The 23,803-nt window shown below is 55.4% G+C and overlaps 2 protein-coding genes across 11 annotated transcripts in view; both read right to left on the bottom strand.

Annotated features, from left to right (window-relative positions):
• Positions 1 to 22: 22 nt before the first annotated feature.
• NKX6-3 (NK6 homeobox 3) lies at positions 23 to 1,976 on the bottom strand. The gene is given in 3 exon segments (XM_017885309.1): positions 23 to 1,382; positions 1,817 to 1,919; positions 1,921 to 1,976. Coding segments are annotated over 3 exon segments (399 nt in total). The 3' UTR covers positions 23 to 1,142.
• Positions 1,977 to 8,199: 6,223 nt separating this feature from the next.
• The window catches only part of ANK1 (ankyrin 1), a 252,608-nt gene continuing 237,004 nt past the window's right edge, over positions 8,200 to 23,803 (bottom strand). For 5 of the 10 annotated variants that reach the window (XM_017885320.1, XM_017885321.1, XM_017885326.1 and 2 more), the window contains exons 40-44: positions 23,341 to 23,638; positions 18,709 to 18,792; positions 16,883 to 17,023; positions 16,503 to 16,637; positions 9,675 to 10,824 (exon numbers count right to left, since the gene is read on the bottom strand). In XM_017885320.1, coding sequence (XP_017740809.1) covers positions 16,539 to 16,637; positions 16,883 to 17,023; positions 18,709 to 18,792; positions 23,341 to 23,638 — 622 coding nt within the window. In that variant the 3' untranslated portion in view covers positions 9,675 to 10,824; positions 16,503 to 16,538. Of the gene's footprint in view, positions 10,825 to 16,502; positions 16,638 to 16,882; positions 17,024 to 18,708; positions 18,793 to 19,867; positions 20,637 to 23,340; positions 23,639 to 23,803 lie in introns of those variants that run through there. The other 5 variants (XM_017885323.1, XM_017885327.1, XM_017885329.1 and 2 more) reach the window with 4 other exon arrangements.

Consider the following 23,803-nt stretch of genomic DNA (forward strand, 5'->3'; position numbering starts at 1 on the left):
GCCCACCCCCTACCTGCCGGCAACTCAGATCACCTGGGTGAAAAATACCACTCTGTTGCCCAGCGTCCCTGTCAGCACCAGCTCCAGTGCCAGACCGCAAGATTGTCCGAGGAAAGGAAGGGCCATGATTCCCAGCAGGCCGTGGTTCAGCCCCTCCCTGGCATCCTTCACCCAGCTGGAGGGGCTCTCCTTCTCCTTTCCTGCCTTGTTGGAGGGATACTGTTCCCAGCCCTTCCTTTCCTCCCCAGATGGGATGCTCCTTCTCTCTGGGTGGGCCTGTCCTTATATCTGCACCAAATGATGCCCAGGTGGGCAGCCCTTGGGTACACTGTCCCCTCCTCACTTCTCCCTGCACCCTCCCCTTTTCCCGGTTGTCAGGGATTTTCCAAGTCTTCCGGTCTCAGAGGTATTGACCCTGAGGGTAAATCGGAGAAAGGAGGCCAAGGGGATTTCCGCAGCTCAGGGGCCATCATTCTGGAGTGTCAGGGGCGTTTATTCTTCACTGGGATGTCCCACTTCCCCTCCTGGAGGCAGATTCCTGCAGCCTGGATTAGGTGCTCAACTCTGGCCCCTCCAGTGGGATCCGTCCTGTGCACAGGTCTGAGGAGTGCACCTGGCCACTCACCTGTCTTTTCTTCTGCAGCCAGCAGCTGGCTTGGGGCCCAAGACTCTGGTCTTCTGACTCCCCAGCCAGCTGCCTTCCTTCCTGGGATGTCCTGCCCCCCACCCCCACAAAAGTTGGATCACAGTGGCATGTCTGGGACCCCACTGGCTGCAGAGCCTGGTCATTTTAGTCCTCTGTCCACTTGTGAATCTGCAGAAGTGGCAGGCGAAGCCCGCGGAGGTGCAAGGAGCAGCGGCTTCCAGGTCTCAGGAGTGCTGTGCCTCCCTCTTGGCCTCCTCCTCCCTTAGCTAGGATGCCTGTCCCCTTTCCCTCCTTTTCTTCCTCCTCTCCCGCCTCCCCTCCTCTTCTTCCGCCTCCTCCCCTGCACCTGCCGCTCCTCCTCCACCTCCTCCATGCGCTCCTCATCAGAAGACTCAGTCCCTGAGCCCCCAGCAGCGTGGGGAAGGGGAGGGGAAGGTAGGCTCCTCGGCATTCCCCCGCGGGCTGCAGCCAGAATCCCGGGCCTGGACGGCGGGCGTCAGACGCTGTGCGCTCCCAGGCTGAGCACCGAGAAGGCGGCGCGGTGCTTGCGCAGCAGCAGGCGGATCTTCTCGTCGTCCGAGTCAGGGTCCAGCGGCTTGTTGTACTCGTCGTCCTCGTTCTCCGAGGGTGCGCGGTCCCCGCCTGCGCCTGCGCCGCCCGGGGCCCGGGGCGTGGAGGACGAGGGTTCCAGGGCGCTCTTCTTTCGCCACTTGGTCCTGCGGTTCTGGAACCACACCTGCGATGAGAAAGACTGTGAAGGGCACAGGGGCACAGCGCGCACGGGACGCGGGAACAGCCATCCTGCTACATAGCTAAACAAATGGTTCAACAACGGAGTGACTGTCACATTCACGTTTCTGTTGGGGAAGGACAATAAAATTTAAAAACGTGAGCGCAGCAGCCCTCCCCTCCCCTCCCCCAACTCCCCCGTGTTGCCGCCGCCGCCTCCTCCTCCTCCTCCTCTTCCTCTTTCTCCGCCTGGGCTCTAGGTGGAAGATGCGGAGTGCGGGGCTGGAAGGCTTAGCCCCGGTACTCATTGGAAGGTGCTTAAGAGCAGTCCCTCCTCTGGGCTTCATAGACCCTCACCCTACTTCATAAATAATTGTTCCCCTGGTTAGAAAAGTAACGTTGGTCCATTCCTTGGGATAGTTGAAGAGTGCAGGAATGCACCCCAGAAGCAGAAAAACATGCAGAGGAGTCTGCCTCTTCCCCCCAGCTCTCGCCCCAGGGCAGTTGAGCGGCTGATGAGGAGGGCTCAGCGGGTGGGAGCTTGGAGGCCCCAGGGCCCTGAGCAAAGCCCAGACCCAGGTGCCAGCTGCCCGTGCTGCATCCTTAGGCCCGTCGCCAAGTCACTGAGCCAGCAGTTCCTGCACAGTTCCGAGCTTTCTTGAGCTTCGGTGCCCCAACTCAAAGTCCCAAGAGAGATCTAGCATCAAAGTGGGGAAAGTTGCCCCCAGACTCTGAGGCGGTAGAAACAGGTTTCCCCAGGTCTATTTAGGGGACATTTGGGGCCCCTGCGTGTGGAGTGGGAGAGCCTGGGCTCACCTTCCCCAGCCCTGGCGTGGGCGACAAGGCTCCAGGCCCCTTATAGCCCATCCGATCCTGCTTAGTAGGAGGAGGCCTTGTCTTCATCTTAAAGATTGGTAAACTGAGGTCAGCTCCTTTTGCTCCAGGCATCAAGCATGAATCTGGGCCAGAGGCTGCCGACAGTGCTTGGAATTTTTGGCCAAATACGGGGGGAGAGGGAAAGCCTGAGGTTGGAGTCCCCCACCTCTGGGGTTGAATCCCAGCTCTGCCAGCTCTCCCAGCTCTCCGAGCTGGGAGACACTGACCTTCACCTGCGAAATGGGTAATAATACCGTCTCCCCGGGTTGCTGAGATGATGAAATGAGGTGCCGCACGTAAGGCTCTGAGAATGGGGCTCAGTGGATGATGGCCTTTTCCTGGCTATGGTTAATTACCACAGGCTCCAGGGTTAGGCAGGCAGGCAGTGCCCAGACACCAGTACAGCTGTCCTCTGGGGGGCTGTGTTGTGTGGCCACCTCTCTCCAGCACAGTGCCGTCCTGTCCAGCAGGCTCCTCCCTGCAGGGCAGGCGCCATCTCCCGCACAGACTTACCTTGACCTGCGATTCAGTCATGCCCAGGGAGTATGCCAGCCGCGCCCTCTCAGGGCCAGCCAAGTACTTGGTCTGCTCAAAGGTTTTCTCCAGGGCAAAGATCTGGTGCCCCGTGAAGGTGGGCCGGGTGTGCTTCTTCTTGTGTATGCTCTCACTCAGGGGATCTGGGGCTGGCAGGAGGAAGGAAGTATGGGGTTAGTAGAGTAAGTGGGGACCCTGAGGCTAGGCACGACTGTCAGGGCAACAACCATGCCCGTCCTCTCCTTCCTGCAGAGGTTGCCAGAGCACCAAGATTCCTTTCCCCTGAGCAGCTTTTTTTTTTTTTTTTTTGAGACGGAGTCTCGCTCTGTTGCCCAGGCTGGAGTGCAGTGGCCGGATCTCGGCTCACTGCAAGCTCCGCCTCCCGGGTTTACGCCATTCTCCTGCCTCAGCCTCCCGAGTAGCTAGGACTACAGGCGCCCGCCACCTCGCCCGGCTAGTTTTTTGTATTTTTTAGTAGAGACGGGGTTTCACTGTGTTAGCCAGGATGGTCTCGATCTCCTGACCTCATGATCCGCCCGTCTCGGCCTCCCAAAGTGCTGGGATTACAGGCTTGAGCCACCGCGCCCGGCCGAGCAGCATTCTTGATATTGGAGAACAGTGGCTGTGACCTCTGCCCCGCCTGGGTGGACAGGGCTCCGAGAGGGCAGCTACCCTAGGATAAGGGGACTGAGGGACAGCAGAGCCTCATGCCTCTCTGTCTAAATTTCTCAATACTCACTGATGTTGCCTTCTCCTGAGGGTCAACAGGAGTTCCCTCTCTGTCCCAGGGATGTCCCTTCAGGTCACCCTTCTCCTATAATTAGGGACTGGGGCCTGTGAATTCCCTCCACCCCTGGCTTCTGCCAACTTCCTTGCTCTTGAGACCCAACTTCCCAGGTCTCCAGGAAACCAGGGAGGGGGAACCTCAAGCCCCAAGCTGCTACTTCCCCAAGTCACCAGGCCTGGAAGTTATGTGGCTTAAACCACCCTAGAGAGCCTGGAACAGAGGCCAGAGACCTCCAGCCTGGCCAGGGCAGCCGGCTTGGGAAGGAGTTGTGGAAAGTGGGCTCAGGGGAGTCAGAATTCCCATGTGTCAGGCCTCGTTCTGTGCAGTCTGACAGCTCAAGTTACAGGTGAGGAAACTGAGGCACAGAGAGAGGAAGGGCCCTCCTGAGAGATCATCTTCAAGTCTGTCTGCCTTTGCCTTCATTAGCCACTGACTTTCTTGGCTATGTCCCTGTGTGTGTACCTGCATTCAGTACTGAAGAGGTAGTGTGTGGGTTGTGGAGAGGGGAGGGGGAGATGGAGGGAAGAGAGAGCCAGCAGAGGCTTAAAGCGCCCCTGAAGCCAAGCCTAAAACAGGATCCGAGAGAGGAGGCCTTCACCTACAGGGGCACAGGGATGGGTGGCAGCCCATGGAGGGGTGGCTGTCAGGCAGTGTGACTGGCAAGGCAGAGTAGCAAATGGGGGGACAGGTGTGCTTTTGGGGATTCCTAGGTTGGCCCCAAGCCCCTATTGGCGTGGGGGAGCCCAGAGATCAGACAGAAGTGGAGGCCCCTGCCTGACGTGGGCAGGGTTTCAGTGGCACAGGGAAGGTTCCAAAAACTCTCACCTCCCTGCCTCCCAGTGGAGCCTCACCTGCCCGGGCACGCCCTGCCACCTCCTCCAGTAACCCTGAATGGCATCACAGGCCCACCTTCTGAAAACCTTGGCTGAGGGATGGGTGGGCTGAGAAGAGGCCCTCTGCTTCCCCACAGCCAGGACCAAATTCAGCTGGGCTCAGCAGCAACTCCTGGAGACAGGCTACTTGGTGCGTCTGCTGTTGCTAGAAACCAGAGGATGTGGTGGGCATCAGCCCCCTGGCTCAAAGGCTGGACCCGGATAGGGTCAGGGTGCATTCTGCACCCCTGAGTGATGCCAGGGCTGTCTGGGAAGGTAAGCTGGGACATCTTCCTCACAGGGTAGCATTTGCCTGCTTTGGGTGAAGAAGTGGACGCATGCGCCCTGGACTGCAGAAGCAAGCTGGGCTGCCTGCTGGACCCTGCAGGTGTGGGCTATGGGGCCTTCTCTAGATCTGGAACTGCCGGGGGCCCTAGGAGGGCAGCTAAGGTGGCAGCAGGTGAGGGGGGTGGCTCAGACACCTGTGTCCAAGCACTGCTGGATGGGAAGGAAGAGCGGGTGGAACTCAGCCTGCACTGAGCTGAGGCCACGAGTCCAGGGGTTAATGGTGGCTGGGGGAGAAGGCAGTGGTGCGGGGTGCCCGGGAGGAGGCCCCTCCTCGTTCTCTGACCCCCGGGGCCTGGTGGGTGCTGGTAAGTGGCTGGGGAGGCCCCGTACTCACTGTTGCTGCACTGCCGACTGCCTCGCCAGTCCTGGCCCGTGTCCGCCCAGCAGTTCCGGGTCCGGGTGGGGTACTCGTTCCCAGCCTTGGAAAATTTCCTACCTGGGGGCTGTAGTACACCCCCTGCGAGCTGAGCCCCCCGAAGCCTGCCACGTGGGAGTAGCCGGAGAGGAGGCTGCTGTTCGGTGCAGCCACGGGCCTGCTCAGGATGTCCGTGATCCCGTGGGGGGTCCCCGCGGCCAGCTGGGGGCCCAGCCCCGGAGGGCTGAGCTTGTAGAAGGAGTTCTGCACTGAGTACTGGCACACAGGGGCCTTCATCTCCGGAAACTGAGCCAGCGGCGTGTTGTTCAGCAGGAACGTCCCCTGCAGGTTGGACTCCATGATCTCCCAGTCAGGACAGGGAAGGCTTCTCCAGGCCCCTAAAACCCAAGAGCCCACACTCTAGCCCCAAATCTCATGGCAGGCCTGGAGGGTCAGGACCAGCTCTGAGCCCCTGACTGCCTCCCACCTAAGGCCTCGGCCAGGCCCTGGCCCAGGCACCCGCACCGGGTCAGCTGCTAGGAAGTCAGGTGCTTGGGGCAGGTGGGAGGCCTCCCCAGGGCTCCTGGCCTCTCTCCTTGCCCTGGCTGGACGGGGTGGCCCCCTACGCCTCAGCTCAGACCCCCTTTCTGCCTCTGAGTCTGGGGACCCTACATGAGAAGTTTTAAGTTCAGAGAACGAACATTTCCCTGATAAAGATACGGCCCATTAGAATACAGGCCCGAGACTGGCTGAGCCGCGGGAGCCGAGCCACCATTGGTCGGGGCACACGGGCCTCGCATTGGCTTTTCCTAGACAAATTGCACTTTGAAAGATTGACTGTAAAATCAGCCAGGGTGTGTGTGTGTGTGTGTGTGTGTGTGTGTGTGTGTGTGTGCGCGCGCGTGTGTGTGTGAGAAAGACAGAGAGCGAATTAGCTCTAGAAGCCCTGCTCATCGCCAGAGGGTCCATCTGCTCCCCGCAAGTCTAGCATCTAGGAAAAGGTGAGTGTCTGGGGGCCCCTGGAGGCTCCCAAGCAGCTGTTTCCCTGGGGGAGATAAGGCTGAACTCTGAGGCCACTGTCCGGAGCTGCGCCAGCCCCTTTATGCGCAGATGTCCAAGCTCCACAGGAGAACACAGCCTCTTCCTTCCCTTCCTCATGGGGGGATGGGGTAAGTGGCTTAAGATTGGGTAAGTGTGGGGATGGGGTAAGAGGCCGAGTGGCATTGCTTTCTGGGGGATGCAAGTCCCTGTGGCTGGCTTGAGAGCCTAGGGTGGGAGCCTGCTGGGCAGAAGGCAGGGTGGGGAATGGGCAGCCCTGACAGTGCCAGGGTGTGCCTCCTCCAGCTGCAGGAGGCTGAAGAGAGGGCCACCCTGCACGCGTGTTCTTGCCTCCACCTCTGGTCGGCCTTCCCTGAACTCCCTATCAGAATCTCTTCCTCTTTTGTGCCTCGGCTGGAGCAATGGCCATGCTCTGTCTGGTGTGGTGCCCAGGTTTGAAATCCCTGATGGCTGAGAGGGTGGTGGAGCCCAGTGCCAGGCACTCTGTCGGTGCTCAGTTAGTAGTTGATGCACAGGACTGGGCTGAATCACAGAGCATGCATATGCTTTTTTTTTTTTTTCTCGAATAAATTTTATAATGTACAAGGCTTTATTGAGGGAAACTCTCATTTTACAAACAGGGAAACCAAGGTATAGAGGAGTTGGAGCCCACGTTCCAGGTGTATGGGTGATTTCTGGACTGGGCAGGATTTTTCCCTGCAGTTTTCTCTAAAATGGAAACTAGCATGCCACTGGCCTGAACATGTAAAATGCTAGGAAAGATTGTGACTGCCAGACAGATGGACTTCTGCTCATCTCTGTGCCTGGTGGCCCCAGAGCCCTTCCTGACCAGGCATGAGCTCTGCAGAGCTTGATCTCTCACTCCCCAGAGGCCGCCCTGGTAGGTGGGAGACGAGAGGCACTGCTTCACTGAGCTTCTCCTGGGTTTCCAGGCCATCTTGGTTTTCAGTGGGGAGCAGAGGACCCCAGGGCTCAGGGCGAGCTTCCTTCTCATGCAGAAGCTGACCCTCTGTAGCATAAAGATTTAGGTTATGCAAGAAAGACCTCACAAAGGGTGTGGAATGATTCTCTACAAATTTGGTTTAAAGGGAAAAGAGCTATGTCTTCGTCTGAGATGGCTTTGCCACCAGGCTGCATGCCACAGCCATCTGATAGACCTGGTTCTGGTTCTTAGCGTCACCACCCAATCCCACCCAGGCAACTGTGATTCTGAAACTGCATTTTGAAAAGCCCCCTGGGTGCTGCAGATGACCTGCTGCGGTTGCCCACTGGCCTGGATGGCCTTTCCGATTCCAGGAGAGAGGCTTGGAGTGGGGTGGGACTGGGGTGCTCCAGGGGCCTTGGGATTCTGACTCCGTCACCCCCTCATGATGGTGAATTTATGTGGCAGGAAAGCCACAGCCAATGATTTGATTCTTAATTAATGCCAAGCCTGACAAAAGCATTGGTGTCTGGCGCCCCTAGGATGTGAAACTGAAGAGACTTTAGCAACCACCTAATCCATTCTTCCATTAGACAGATGAGGAAACTGAGGTCAGCTTGGTGACCAGCCTTGCAGGAAGTGTTAGCAACTAGCTAGAAACAGGGCAATTTTTTCCGTATAGCAAGAACAAGTTCTTGAACTTTGAATGGCATTGAGTACTGGGGCCAGATGCCTTCCTGGGGAACGCTGGGGAGCCCCCTCAGTGCATGCCAGCTGGGGGCCTGGCCAAGAATCTTAGTGAGTTGTGGTGCCCCTCCCCGACCCCCAGCTTCTCCCCATCTCATGGGAGCTATCAGGTGGAATAGAAATCTACTCTGCCACCTCTCTGGAGGCCTCTCCCAGGTCAGGGGTCCTGATTAAGGGATTGTCCAGGCTTCTGGGAGGACTTGGCATTGGCAGGCTCTCTGGGACCTGAGCCCCACCCATAGATTCCTTCACATCCCAACCTAGGCTTTAGGCTGGCCTCAGCACCCCTTACCCCCAAAAGACGAGTGGGAAGGAGAGATAGAGCCCTGTGCCATTAGTCCATTTCTTTATTAAGTTTGACATTGGTTCGGCTGGTGTAGGGAGAATGGTCTATACATCAGAGTAGGGTAGGGGGTTCTCTCCCTTAACAGAGCATGTGGGAGAGTCAAGAAAATATCCATTTTCATAACAATTAAAAAAATCAAGGTAATTTCAAAACTTCTAAAAAGCGTCTAATGTGCAGACTGCAGCATTCTCTAGGCATCGTGTGGAGACCCCAAACTCCTCCCCTAACGGCTCCTACTAGCAGCCGGAGCGTGCAGCCATGCCAGCCGGAGCAGAGGTGCCAAAGCGGAGCCTGGAGCCGCGGGGCCCGCGGGGGCGCTAAGGGGGCTACTGGGTTGGCTGCAGCGGCGACCTGGGAGAGGAAGGTGCAGGATCGAGGCGGGGGAGGCGAGCCCTGCGCCCAGCTTCCTTGGGCCGTCATCGAATCGGTCCCAGCCGTGCTGCGCGACCCCCCTGCCGTGGCCCCCGGGATGGGGGGATGGATGGGGGCGCCTCTGCGCCCTGGAGGCCGGGCCGGGGTGGCCTCTGGCGGCGACGGCAGCCATCCGGGCTCGCCCTGCAGCTCTTCAGAGGCAGCCTCGGGGAAACTGAGGCCCGGAGCTAGAGCTTCCTCTCCCTGCCCGCCCCTCTAAGGAAGCAAAAGCAGCCCCGCCCCCGGCCGACAAGGTGCCTCGGCCGCCCCGGGGCCTGCTCGGCCCTGGGTGCATCAGGGCGGACTTGTGGGGGAGGCAGGGCCCCTCTCCGCTCACAGGCCCTGCGGCCAGGGGGCCTCTGACGTGGAGGGGGCTTCTGTGCTACTTGGAAGGTTTAAGTGTGTCCCGAGGACACTCCCGCAGAGCGGCGGGGCGGACGGGGCCAGGCCGTCCACACGGCGGCTCTGGGGTCGAGAGGAGCCAGCCCTGTCTGTCTCTCCTGGCCCTGGGGGCGCCCGCCGCGACGGCGGGCAGGGATTGTGCTGATTGGGGCCTCCCTGGGCCGGAGGCTCTAGTGGAACTTAAGGCTCCTCCCTGATGGCACCGAGGCGAGGAACTGCCAGCTGTCTGTCTCCTTTCTGCCCTGACCCAGAGCCTGGCCCCGGCCTCTTGGCGTCCAGGCTCTCTGCCACCGACTCTGCTACCACTGGTCATGCGATCCAGGGAGCCCCCTGGCTGGCCTCTCCAAGAGGCCACAGAGGCTGGGCAGAGGGGAGGCACCGAGGCAGACAGGAAACAGCCTTGAGCCTGGCACCTGCACCCAGGGCCCCCAGCCTGCAGGCTGCCTGGACTTAGAGCACCAAGTTCACTCTGGGAGACCTTGCGTGGTCCTAACTTCTAAGAACTGGCAAATACATTCACTAGACCTACTCCTTTCCTTCCTCTTTCACTGAAAGGCAGGCCACAGCTCCTTCTCCTGAAGCCACAGAAGTCCTCAGGAGCTGTGCTGTCAGGCTCTGTACATACTGCTAAATGTTTCTATTGGTTTGCATAGTATTTATTGTTTTTCATATACACAAGGCTGATTACTGTACAGTTTACACTTTGAACACGGACTATGATATAGTGCTTGAAGATATAGAAAACCTCTTCTCTATGGACATGCTGGTGCAATCCTGGGTCAGCCACCGGCCCGTCCCCCAACTGAGAGAGGAGACCCTTTCAGATGGGGTCCTGGCTCCCTTTGAGCCCTACAGGTAAGCCTGGGAGTCCTCGCCTCAGATTCTTAAGTCCCTAACACAAGGAACCCCGAATGCACTCTCAAGGTAATGATTTTCCGTTGGTAGATGACTTGTACTGAAATTGGCAGAGAGAGAGAGAGAGAGAGAGAGAGACAACATAAAAAATTCCAGTTTATCCACAGCAGAGTCTATACAGCTTCAGAAGTCACAGTAAAATCTGTGTGTAGATTCGGTGGAGGCGAGTGGTGTGTGTGTGTGTGTGTGTGTGTGTGTCCTGAATGTCATGTAGAGTGATCTGGGAGGAGCGTCACTAGGGAGTGGAGGGGGTGTCACAAGTGGAATGGAGGTGTGTGGGTTGGGTTGGGGAGGGTGGGCAGATGAGGACACGGCTCAAGATTAAGGTGGCTAAACTGATTTCATGCCTAGTTTGTTTTCTTCCTTCCTTCCTTCCTTCCTTCCTTCCTTCCTTCCTTTCTCTTTTTTTCTTTCTTTTCTTTCTTTCTTTCTTTTTTTTTTTCTTTCCAGGAAGCCCACATGAATTTCTGACAGATGAGGTCGGGAAAAAGTACCCTGTGCGAAGTCAAAACAACTAAAAAAAACCCCCCAAAACCAAAACCCATCCCCAGCCACAAAAAGCCCTCCTTCACTGTTGCGTTCACACACTCTCCCGCGCCTGTTTTCTATCCCTCTCTCTCCCCGCTTCTTGCTCCTTTTGTGTCCTGGTTCCGACAGATCAGCTGTCATTGCAAGAGGCAGGATTGAAGCCTGGAGGTCATGCGTCTACAGTCAGTCATTCATGCGTAGAGGGGACTAGCGGGAGTCCCTTACAGAGGTCATGCCATCAGCCCAGAGGAACGTGTGCACCGCTGCGGTGGCCCTCAGGTCCAGCTCTCCTCCTGTGTGCATGGCAGAGTGTGTGAGGTTCAGGGGTTGGGTGTCGAGGTGTGATCCTGGGAGACACAAAGAGAGAAGGGGTCACTTAGAATGCAAAAGGGCAACGTCCAGCAAAAACCCTACACACAGAGTTTTGTGCTGGCAGCTCAGGCCGAATCTGACTCAGGAAAAACAGTCTCCCTAGGCAAGGCGACGTGCAGAGGGCGCTGCTCTTGCAGGCCCAACCTCCTGAGATGCTCCCCTCCTTCTCTTGCTCCCTATGCAGAGGCTGTTCTCAGAGCCGCCACCCAGGCCTCATGAATTCCTTCTGAGTGCTCAAGCGCTCCAGGATGCCTCTCTGTATGGGCCAAGGAGAGCGCTGTGCTCCGTGTCCTGGGAGAGGAGCAGAGGCCCCTATGCCTATGTGGTCACCTGGGGAGACATCCTCCCAGCAGATCCTTGTCCTTAGGAAGGGCCATTTTTCTTGAGCCAGGGCTTGTGCCAAGAAGGGGCTAGGTGAGGCTAGGTGATGCCTTCACTTTCTCAGTTCAGCTCTGCCAACATGCACTGATGTCTGCCATGCGCCAGCCTTGGGGACCCAGGGATGGTGCGGACGTGCGCCCTGGCTTTGGGAGCTCATGCTTCAAGGGTGACAGCTCTCCTTCAGCTCTGGTCCATAGTTCTTCCTGACCGCTGCCTCTGGCTGCTCTCCCCATTCCCCTCAGATGGACAAGATCTCTGAAAAGGAGATGCATCCTCCTCTCTTCCTCCTGTATTGAGTCCTAGGCTGGAGAAGAGCAGATTTGCTGGAGGAGCTAAGCCTACATTCTTCAGCCTGGGATTCACAGTGAGAAACCTCTCCTGTCCCCATGGGGCCTCCAGCCTCCAACCTGGGGTGAAAACTCCATGTTTTCAAGACCAGTCACTCATGTTCTATCTGCAGAGACCCTGGGACTGTTGGGGAAAGGAGGATGCTTCAACAGGGAGGAGGTGACAATCTCTTGGGCAGGGCAGGAAGTGACACAGGGGGGCAGGAGCTCATCCTCAGGTGGTGCCATCCCCAGACATGCTGCTGTCTTGGGTTCTCCAGGTGAAGGTGTTGGGGAGGAGTGTTGGAAGGGAGCAGGGAGAACTCAGCTCTTGGGTGGTTCCCCAGGGATGGGAGGGTGGTGCCGGGTTCCTTGCCAGGGGCTGCTGTAGAACTGTAAAACCAGGAACCGCTGCTGCAGTGGGTGGACAGTGCTGTCACCGTAGAGGGAAGATGCTTTCATCACTGCCGGGCCATCACATCAGTCAAGCCTGACTGTCTCCTCTAAGCCTCTGAACATCCTCTACCCTCCTGTTCTCTGCCTTTGGTCACGCTTCTCCTGTCAAGGCTGCCTTCCACTCTCCTTTCTGCAGAGGTTCTGCCTGCCACCTTCAACATTTCCACTCCACAAAACCTTCCTGATCCTTGGAGCAGGCCCCTCTCCACTCTGGAAGCTCTCCCTTTTGTATTTTGTAAAAATACAAAATACAAAAAAAAAAAAAAAAAAGAGGCTGCCTTTTCTGATCGGGAGATGGCAGAGTCGAATGGGTAAGAACATGAACTCTGGAGCCAGACCACCCGGGTTCAAGTCCCGTGCTGCCTGACCTCAGTCAAGTGCCTTACCCGCTCTGTGACTCAGTTTTCTCTGCTGCAAAATGAGGGCAGTAATAGGACCTACCCATTAGAGAGGTGTGATGTTTAAAAAAGCTAAGACACATAGGTGCTTAGCATTGTATAAATGTGAACAATTACTTGGCTCTCTAGAAATGTTACCGTCTCTGTCCGTCTGTGCTTTTTGATGTCTGCATATTTCCCTGGTTGGATTAGAAACACCGAGGGCAAGAACAGCCTCCTGGTGCTCCCCACGGTGCCTGCCCCAGGGGGAAGCACTCCTCAAATAAGAGACCATCATGGAATGTGCGGCCTAGGAAAGATAGTCTAGGATCTCCCATCTAATTTACTGCCCAGGGACTGAGCAGAAGAGAAAGTTCAGACCTCAGAGATCATGCTGACATGACTGCCCATTTCATCCCTTGGTAAACTGAGACTCTGGAGGCACGGTGGCAAGAACAGGGGTGGGATGAGGATCTAGGTCACCTCACTCTGCTCAGGACTCCTGCATTGTTCTGGCCTCTTCTCCTGGGTCCCCTCACCTTTCAAAAGGTTAGAAAAGAGTCTCTTTCATTCTTTATTTTTATTTCATTTAGAGACAGAGTCTTGCTCTGCTGTCCGGGCTAGATTGCAGTGGTACGATCATAGCTCACTGCAGCCTTGAACTCCTGGGCTCAAGCGATCCTCCCACCTCAGCTTCCCAAGAGGCTGGAACTACAGGTGTATGCCACCATGGCCAGCTAATTTTTAAATTTTTTTTAGAGACAGGGTCCTACCACATTGCCCAGGCTCATCTCAAGTGGTCCTCCTGCCTCAGCCTCCCAAAGTGCTGGGATTACAGGCATGAGTCACTATGCCCGGCCCTAGACAGCCCTTTCACAAACATAAACTCAGCAACCATCATAACCATCCTACAAGGGAAATGCTGGCATTATTGCTATTTTATGGCTAAGGAACCTGAGGCTTAGGGAGGTCATTTGACTTGCTCTGAGTCACACTACAAACAAGACCTGCAATTATTCGAGTCCCAGAACATATACGTTCGTTCTTACTCTCTTCACATCAGTGCTCACAGTTACCATTATTTTGAAACCTTTTTCTTGAAGTGTAACACATCGAAAGGGACTATTTTCATCCTCCCTTGAGGAGACTGAAGCTCAGGGCTGTTAAATGACTTAAGGCCATACAACCTGGAAGCAGGAGGAAGAGGCCTTAATTCTAGACTCACAAGCTCCAGCTTTCACTCTTTGAAACAAATACAGCCCATTCTAGTCATTTGCAATAGCTCTGTTCTATAAATGAGTCGCTGTTTGAGGCTACACACAGTGGCTCACGCCTGTAATCCTAGCGCTTTGGGAGGCTGAGGAGGGCAGGTTACTTGAGGTGAGGAGTTTGAGACCAGCCTGGCCAACACGGTGAAACCCTGTCTCTACTAAAAATACAAAAATTAGCCAAGGGTGGTAGCACATGCCTGTAATCCCAGCTACTCAGGAGGCTGAGGCAGGAGGATCACTTGAACCTGGGAGACGGAGGTTGCAGTGAGCCAAGATAGTGCCACTGCACTCCAGCCTGGGCGACAGAGTGAGACTCCCTCTCAAAATATAAATAAATAAATAAGTAAGTCGCTGTGAACATGGAATTAGCGAACACTGAACCACTGCTCCTAAGGGAAATACAAGGTTAGGCTCCTGCAAGCCTCTGGCCACAATATTTTGGTCAACTGATGAATACATAACTTTGCCTTAGGTGCGTTTCTGTTTCAAGACACCTTATGTAATATATAGGCTTGACTCATTAACACTGACTTCACCAGCACAGGCACTCTAACTCATCCCTGAGCACAGCTTATCTGATGTCCGTTCTCTCCTTAAGGAACATCCCAGCCTTCTTGCGCTTCACACCAGATAGCACTTCCCTCAGGGGCCATTCTAAACAATGAAACCAAAAATTCAAAAAATGTGGCACTACACAAGCTGTGAGGAGGACACTTATTTATAGTATGAAGCACGAGGCAGAGTGTGGCTTTGTCCATCCTCAGCTGGGATTGCACATGTTGGGCGACTCAAACTTTTTGCCTCTGTGTGCATGCCCATGAATGAGCAAAAGCACGGTGAGTATCAGCTTTGGGGCTACAGATCAATGTTAATGAGTAGGCGAATTCACAAATGCCGAATCGGTGAATGATGAGGATCAACTGTACACACTTGTCAGGGGTGGGGGTAGTAAATTAGAAAGCCTTCGGGCCCTCAACTGTCTTCTCTGTAGCCTTAGCCCTGGTTGGGAGGGTAGGGCATTTAATGCTGTCCCCTAATCCTCTGGGACTTCAGCAGGAGCTTTTCTCTGCCTCTCCCTCGCCACTGTTCTCACCCCTCCTCGCCCCCTTCCCCCACCGCCACTGTCACACTTGTCCCTGTGCCTGTCACTGAGAGAGGGCCAAGTGCTGTCCCAGAGCTGGGCTGCTCCGTGTTTCTGACACCCACGCTAGTGTGGTCTGGTCCTTAATCACCTGGGGTGGGGGCTTCAGCCACACTGCAGATCATTTACAGCAAATTAAAATGAAATTCAAGGCTCCCTTCCTTCCCCCTAGCCTGGCTTTTGGGCTGCCTCTCTCCCGCCTGCCTCTCTCCCACTCAGGAGCATCCATAGAACCTGAGCCAAACAGAAATTTAAAGCCACAGCTGCCACTGCTACCATAAGAAAAACAAGTCAGAAGAGTGTACTTTTCCTTTCCGTTTGCTGCTTTTAAACATTATTTGCATCTTTGGGTTCTTTCCAGGACCCAACAGCAGCTACTCAGAGTCTTCTAAACCAGCAGCCTAGTGGGACCCCTGGCAGTGCAGGGGTTAACACGGTGACCTCCTTAAGCTGCTGAGATGTCAGGTCTAATTTTATCCTATAACTGGATCTGCCAGTCCTCTTTTTTGCCCAAGTGCTGAGATATTTCGGGAAGCCCAGAGTCAGCACTTTTGGTGGCTCAGGAGGCAGCGGGCCCTGATTTTTGCTGAAAGCTTTGGAAAGCCAGAGCCTCCTTGCTGCTCGGCCCCAGAGTCAGGCCCTGGGGTGTGAATGGTAACGACCCGGTTAGTGCTGCACTGGGGCCACCATGCCCCTCACCTCCTGCTGACTCCCACCCCGAGGTATCCTGTACTGAGCTGCCCCGAGCTGGGCAGCATGAAGGGCCTCGGGGCAGCTCAGTACAGGATGCCCCAGGGAGGATGGAGATCAGAGCCGGCCCCTGAAGCTCCCAGCACCGCACACACCTGCTGGAAACGGTTGCAGTCGTGCAGCGTCTTCACGTCCCTCCCTCATGGCACGGCACGGCACGCCCCTGCTCCGTGGCCACACTGCCCCGTGCTCACACACATGCACCATGGTCCAGGCCCCAACCCTGATGGTCTCCTGACTTGCAGAAAGCATATCGTCCACCCCTTAGGCCTGTCAGCTCAGCCCTTTCCTAGAAAGCAAGGGAGCAACATGTTTCATAAAACACCAAGGAGAAGCTAAGCCTTGGCCAGGTCAGAACTGTAGCTGGGCTCCAGGTTCAAGAGACAGTCCAGTCCTCAGTCTTGGAGCTCTTATGTTGAAACATCACAGCCCAGACCGACTCTCCTGTCCTCTCCAGTGCCCTGTCCACCACCTTCTAGACCCCCATTTCTTGGTTTCCAAGATAATATTACCACTTAGATTTACGGAGTGCTTTTACTCTTCAAAGAGCCTTTTTTCTTTCTGGCTTTTTGTTTTTTTTTTTTTTGAGATGGGGTCTTGCTCTGTTGCCCAGGCTGGTCTTGAACTCCTGGCCTCAAGCAATCCTCTCGCCCCAACCTCACAAAATGCTGGGATTACAGATATGAGCCACTGGGCCTGGCCCAAAAGGCATTCTTACAAAACTGTGCGGTCCCTGTTAAGTGGATGTTATTAACTCTGTTTCCTTGATGAGGAAGCTGGGGTTCAGGGCCGCTGTTAGTAGGGCTGGGAAGCGAGAATCTCTGCCTCGAGACACAGCCGCAAGTTGTCCCACATCATGCTGGGGTGGCTGGGAGGGGATCGGGTGAGACAGGGAGCAGCCACTCCACCAAAGAACAGGCCATGCAGAGGGAATGAGAAGGGCTGCGTTACCTCCCGAGAGGCTACTCCAAGGAGAGCGGCTCGGGGTCACTGTTTCCCCCTTTTCAGGCTGGCCCGCTTCACTATCTGCGCCCCTTTCCTGCCCTCTATCAGGTCCGGCTGTAGGCCACTCCCTCTCAGCTCCACCTGCAGACAGCAGCAGAGACAGAAAGCAGGATAGATGGCAAAGATGGGCAGAACACAGGCAGAAAATCGAAAGGAGGCTACACGGAGGCGGCAGACACACTGCCCACAGGGGAGAAGGGAGACTGGAGGGAGAGCTCATGAAGAGGTGAGTGGAGGGAGATGTCACACAGATGGCCCGGCAAGATGGGCAGAGCGATGCAGCAGTGATGGCGCTGGGTCCCCCAGGGCCGCAGGAGCCTCAGTACCTTGGCATGTTTCATAAAGGAATCAATATCGACCTCCAGCTCACTGGGATCCTCCAGGGGCCCCGTGACAGTCACCTCCTCGTGCTCCTGGGCAGCGTCGGTGCTGGACGAGTCTATCTGCCGAACCACCTTGCGAATGATCTGGGAAAGGAAGGGAAGGAGGAAAGGGCTGGTCAGGCCGGGCACGGGGGCTCATGTCTGTAATCCCAGCACTTTGGGAGGCTGATGGGCAGATCATCTGAGGTCAGGAGTTTGAAACCAGCCTGACCAACATGGTGAAACCCTGTCTCTACTAAAAAGACAAAAATTAGCCGGGTGCGGTGGCAGGCGCCTGTAATCCCAGCTACTCAGGAGTCTGTGGCAGGAGAATCACTTGAACCTGGTGGGTGGAGGTTGCAGTGAGCTTAGACCACACCACTGCACTCTAGCCTGGTCGACAGAGCAACGCTCTGTATAAAACAAAACAAAACAAAACAAAAAACGCTGGTCAAGCCCTCAAGAGCAGGTCCCAGGAATGAGCTCCGAGTGGGGGAGGTAGCCTTTGTCCTAGGAGCCCCTCCTTGAGAGGTCAAGAAGAGGGACAGCCTTTGCCCCATCGCTTTATGGAAAACCCTCTGGTAGACATCCCTGAAGAGGCCTTGGCAGTGCCATTCCATGACCAAGGTGTGACTGGGTGTGACCTCCCCCTTGAGCCCACAGCCTTCTGTTTTGCTTTTTGGTATGGATGGAAGTTTGTGCTCTTCCCCATTCTACTCCCATGCGCCTAAGGGCAGAGGGCATCTCTTTTTCACCCACCCACTCCCGTATTCACCTGTCCAAATATTCAAACCCTTTACTCTGTACCTGCCATGTGGTCTGAGTGGGAGATGAAACATCAGCCAGACACGGTCCCTGCCTGCAAGCAGCTCACAGTGCAGGAGGAAAGACAGACGCACAAGCAGCCTTGCTCCAGGGTGATGCGAGCTGCACCCCAGCAGAAGCACATTCGAGACCCTGCCTTGGCTCCTCCTCTCTTTTACCCATAGCACCGTGCCCCATACTTGACAGGCAAGGTCATGTCTCTGAATTAATATCTGCTACCAATCCAATGCGTTTTCACTTCCTTTAAATTATTTAATTATGGTGACGGGGTCTCACTCTGTCACCCAGGCTGGAGTGCAGTGGCTCAATCAAAGCTTATGCAGCCTTGAACTGCTGGGTTTAAGTGATCCTCCTGCCTCAGCTTCCTGAATAGCTGTGACTACAGGCATGCGCCACCATGCCTGGCTAACTTTGTGCGTGTGTGTGTGTGTGTGTGTGTGTGTATTTCTTTCTTCCTTTTTAAAAACTTTTTTAGAGATGAAGTCTTGCCATATTGCCCAGGCTGATCTAAATGCCTGGGCTCAAGTGATCCTCCTGCCTTGGCCTCCCAAAGTGCTGGGATCACAGGTGTGAGCCGACACACCTGCCCACATCCATTTTATTTAAGGAGGCCCATGGTAGGCCTGGGATGCTCAAACTGCTTGTCTAACAGCTGTTTTCAGGGTTAGGCATCATGGGACTAGGTCTCGGGTATGTCCTTGGGGCTGGCCCTTCTGGAAGGGAGCAGCAGAAGCTATTCAGGTTGACTCAGACAAAGCAGTTGTGAGGACACCGTGTCTGAACTGCAGATGACCAAAGCTCCCAGCTCCTGGGCCCTCCATCCCTCCTGGGCGTGGGGGCAGCCAGCCTGGCCGTGCTCACCTGCTGTGAGGGCAGCAGGGAGAAGCTGCTGGCTTCTACCGCCTTTTAGCTTCTAGCCCACCTGCCTGTCCCCAGCACAGAGGGGAACAACACTCTGCACCCACCTTCTTGGTGACAATGTTGCCCTGCTCATCCGTGAACTGCTCCTCTGTCACCTGCTCCCCTGGAATATTCTGAAACTCATTCCCCTGGAATTAGAGAAGAGGAGAAAATGCAAGATTGGTGAGTGGGAGTCTGGGAGGAAGAGTGGAGGAAGAGGAAATGAAACAGCAGCAGCCAAAATAGCCATGGCCCAATAACTCCTCCAGCAGGAAACTCCGGCTCAGCATGCAGCGGGAGCCACGCCAGGGCTCCCAGGGCGTGGGCGATGCCCCTGAGGGTCTGGGAGGCCTAAAGATGAACAGCCCAAGCTCGCAATTGTGCACTCGGCCCTCACAATACCCCCTGGGAACTGGCAAAATGGGGGCAATTATGCAAGTCTGACAGAGGAGGCCCTGAGAGAGGAAGCAAGGCACCTGTTTCCTATTTTTACAGCACTTTGCAATATAGAAAAGCCCTTCGACAGGCAGCATCACCCAGAATGTGACTTGCCCGAAATCTCAGAGCCAGTTGGTGACAGAAACAGAAACAGGACAATCCAGGTGCAATCCCATGGTGGCACATGCCTGCAATCCCAGCACTTTGGGAGGCCAAGGCCAGAGGACCACTTGAGTCCAGGAGTTCAAGACCAACCTGGGCAACATAGTGAGCCCCTGTCTCTACAGAAAATTTTTAAAAATAGCCAGGCATGGTGGTGTGTGCCTGTAGTCCCAGCTACTCAGAAGGCTGAGGTGGGAGGATCACTCGAGCCCAGGAATTTACAGTGAGCCCAGGTTACAGTGAGCCATGACCATGCCACTGCACTCCGGCCTGGACTAAAGAGCAAGACTTCACCTCTAGAAACAAAAGAAAAAAGAGAAGAGAGAGAAAAGAGAGAAAGAGGAAAGAAACAAAGAAGGAAACAGGATGAGCACAGCCTCCTGAGACCCAAAGCTGAGTGTTTAATGTCACTGTCACAACGTACTGGGCACCAGAGGGCAGGTTCTGGTGGGCGCCATACACACTCTGGCTCCCAGGGCAGAACCTGATCCCAGGGGGCCTCCTGGTCCTTTTCTTCCAGTGTCTCCCAAGTCTGGGTCCAGAGCTCCCCACAGCAGCGTCCCCTCAGCCCTGGCCTCCGGCGCCCACACCGCCAGCCCTGCCGGCCTCCTGCCAGGCGGTTACCTTCAGGAAGACCCGCCGCCGGACCACCCTGGTGGAGATAGTCTCCTCGTCGTCACTGAGGCCCTCGCTCTCCCCCAGCTCCTTGTCCAGCTCCTGGTGGATGTGCTTCAGTACGAAGCACAGGGACCCCCTGACAATGTGCATCACGTTCTGACAGCTGACCAGGAAGAAGCTCAGCAGCACCAGTGTGACCAGGAGCTGGGTGACGAAAGTCCACATCCTCCCCTCCTCACCAGCCCAGTCCTCCGGGGACCAGAGCAGCCAGGGGCCGGACTGCCACGGGGGGCCCGCCTCTCATTCTCCACTGGGACTCCTGAGTCCCCCAGGGACCCCTTGCATTCCCCCCCCCTATCTCTCTGGTTTGCTCTCTTGGTCTCTCACTGTTTCTCTCTCTCTGGGTAGGACACCGAATGGCCCTCTCGGCTGAAGCAGCCCAGCCCAAGTGCCCTTCTGCCCAGCAGCCAGGCTCTGCCCTGAGTGGCCCGGGTGGCGTCACGCTCCTATAATTTTAGCTCCCCAAACCAGCTGCCGGAGCTGTCCAACTGAGCTAGAAGGAAGCCGGCAGGTGCCCATGTCCTGAGCACTGAAAGCACAAGTGAAAGTCACTGTGTGAGTGACACCCGCTGCTGCCTAACCCCGCCCTGCCCAGCCCTGCCCAGAGAGCTGGAAGTGGGGGCTCGGCCTCTCGCCTATCCTGCCCGTCCCCATGGGAACTAGAAAGAGTTCTGCCCAGGGAAAGTTTCTTACTTTCAGAAAATAATATGGTCCCAGAAACCAGCTACTTGTGTGTCTCCTTGGGCTGCTACTGCAGTGATCTGAATGATGTTCCTCAGCATGGTAGGGATGAGACCAGCTAATACCCTGGACACTTGTCTGTTTCAAAAATTGCCCCAAAAGGGTGAGTGGTGGGCTCGCGGACAGTCAAGTGAGCCCAGCAGGGGCCCAGCACAGGTGGTGGGGCCACCTGGAAGCCAGTCTGTAATTCCTATCAGCCCGCAGGCCCTTGCACCCTTCCTTTACGGGGCACAGCCTCCCGAAACTGAAGCGTGGAGCTGGTGTGTCTATTTAAGCCCTGTCCTTAAAGGCTCTTCCAGGGCTGGGCTATCAACGCCCACTGAACAGGAACCACGCATATTAAACTCGTGTTTACAGAGCTGATTCACAAATATAGCTGCAGCAGCTGTGGCTGGAAAAAATTTCACTTTCTAGATCAGGTTGTTCCTCTCTGAGTGGCAATGCAGCATGGCAGAAAGAACACAGATCCGGGACACAGCAGACTGACCCCGCAACTCACCTACTGTGGGGTCTTGGGAAGGCTGGGTACCTTCTCTGTGCCTCAGTTTCCTCATCTGTGAAGCAGGGATTAAAGTGCTCTCCCCACTCCTCTCCCTCAAGGCTGCTTGGACAATCATGCCGCTTTTGAATGCTAACACTATGAATAATAATGGCAAATGCTTGTGATAGTGCATGGTTCTTTGTGGATTTCACGTTAATTCAGAGACACCTTACCACAAGCCTAACCAAGGAGGTTCTATCGTCTTCCCGTTTTACACAAAGGAAACAGAAGTAAAGTATTCTGTCTAGGTGGAGGAGTAAGTAAATGGAGGAGTCACATTCCAAATGCCTTTCACTCCACAATACTCCTCATTTCAACAAGAAAGATTGGGAAAAGTATGTGCAAAGAAGCCAGGCACGGTGAAGCATCTGGTTTTGGCCCAGTCAAGAAGAGTTCAACTTCAGATATTTCCTCCTAAGTCCTCAGGGAAATCAGCTGGGTCACAGTCATTTCAGGCCACCTCCCAAGTCCCAAGTTACAAGCAATCTCTCTATCTCCCTGTCACTGTTTTCATAGTTCCAGTGGAAATACTAATAAGCTTTGCAAACCATCAGTCACCTTCAAGGGTCTCCTTATCAGCCCTTGGGGCCTGTGAGACAGGCACTGGCAGCAGCCTGCCAGGCCCTCCGATCAGCATCTCCAGTTCTGGGCTGGGCATGCTGGCCTTGAACGTGCATGCTGGACGTGAGGATGTAGGGCTTGGGAACTGAGGGATCTGACCCTCCTGGTCCCTGACATTGGTCCACTGTGTGACTCTGGAGAAAGCCCTTGGCTTCTCTGGTCCACAGTGCCCTCGTTTATAATTGAGGGGGTTGGATGTGTGATCTAGAAGGTCCTTCTAGTTCCCCTCACCAAAGGCTGACTGCAGAGAGGCAGTGGGAAAAAGTGCTGTAGGCATCTTTCTCTTTCCCCAGGGATTCAGGAGAAGAGACCCAGTTAAGATCATGTGTGCTCTGGGAGCAGGAGAACTAGGTGCCCAGGAGGGCCTGATGGAAGAAACGCACAGGCCACCTGTGGTGAGGAGTGCACACAGGTGCTGGCTCCGCCCAGGGCACATACTTGGCGGGGGAGCATTCTAAATAAAACCTGACTGAATTCCTAGCAGTTCTATGGCTGGCAGCTCAGGGTCTCCCTTCCAGAGCCACCCTAGTCCTGGAGTCTGAGGTTCAGGTAGAAAGGAAGGAAGAGAAGGAAAGAAAGAAAGAAAGGAGAGGAGGAAGCACCATGCCTGGATGAAGCGTGAAAACAGAAAGAGACAGAACATGTCGTTCATGTACACACTAAACACGCACATGTGGAGAACAGTGGTGCGTGTTTTATAAGAACACAAATGGAAAAGACATCCATTAATATGATGGCCAGGATGTGCTTCCAAATAATAGGTCAGCGGGAGAAAGTGGGGGTGCAGATAAAACAAGATTGGCCACAAGTAGATCATCATGGAGGCTGGGAATGGGGAGTGGGGAATGAATCAAACAAAATGAAGTTCAGCAAACTCAAAGGGAGTCTGGGGAAGTGGAAGAAAGGAGGGAGGGCCGGGAGAGGGAGAGGCCCGGGAAATCAGGAGCAGGAGAGGAGACCTCTCTATCCCAGGGCCCCTCTTCTACTTGGTGACCGCCATCCAGAGTCCACCTGAATAGCCACAGAATTCCAGAGCCAAGTAACTTCAGCAACATTCCAATCACTCCTTCCTTTACCAATGAGGACCCTGAGGTGCTGGAAAAAGAGCACCTTGGGCACATCACACAGGACACTCTAAGAGGAGAGTAAGCCCAGCGCCCAGTGCTTGGTTCCTAGCCCTTTCTAAAACGAGACGGAACAAGAAAACCAACAAAAGCCACAACTTCGGGTCAGCCAGACCTAGCTCAGAGCCCACTTCTGAAACTGTGGTCTTGAGCAAGTTGTTCAGCCACTCTGACCAGCAGCTGCCCAACAAGTACAGGCACCTTAGCAGGGATCCGGGAGGCAGAAAGGCGGGCCTTACCCTTGACTTCTAGAGAAAGGGAAGCACCACAAGTGTTAAAGGAAGGAGATATGCTTAGTTCAGGGCTTGAGTGTCTGAGAGGCAGCCCTGGAGTCCCGGTCCCTTCTGCTGCTGGGAGGGAACAGCAGCGTGCAGCTCCCCTCTGGCTCTCACCTGCACCACCTGGGTGAAGGTGTTCCTGGCCTCCTGCACCTGCTCTCCTTGACCTTGCTGCCTCTGGTCCCTATCGGCCTGGGAGCTCTCAGCCTCGGGCTGTTCTGTCCGCGTGTGCTCGCTTACAGACACCAGGACGTTCTCGTACTCCTGAGATCCACTGGGCTCTAGCCCTTCGGTCGTGGTGCTCGTTCTCTGCAATAAGTGTGGGCCTTGCGTGACCTCCTCTCGCCAGGAACCTTGTGCAGCATCTTGCAGGTATGAGACAATGGAGCCGTCTGGATCCCAGTCCTGCAGTCTGGGGTCCAGGGGAGGCAGCAGATGGCCGGCCGGGGAGAAAGAAAGGACACCTGGTCACCCATCAGTCTCGTTCCTTTTAGACACTCTCCCCCTCCAGAGCTCTGGCTCATCAAGGACACAGACCGTCCTCTCATCCCTCCAAAGGTCAGGAGCACGTGAGCAC

Source organism: Rhinopithecus bieti, unplaced genomic scaffold, assembly GCF_001698545.2.
Source record: "Rhinopithecus bieti isolate Rb0 unplaced genomic scaffold, ASM169854v2 scaffold_13689, whole genome shotgun sequence".
Classification (NCBI taxonomy): Eukaryota; Metazoa; Chordata; class Mammalia; order Primates; family Cercopithecidae; genus Rhinopithecus; species Rhinopithecus bieti.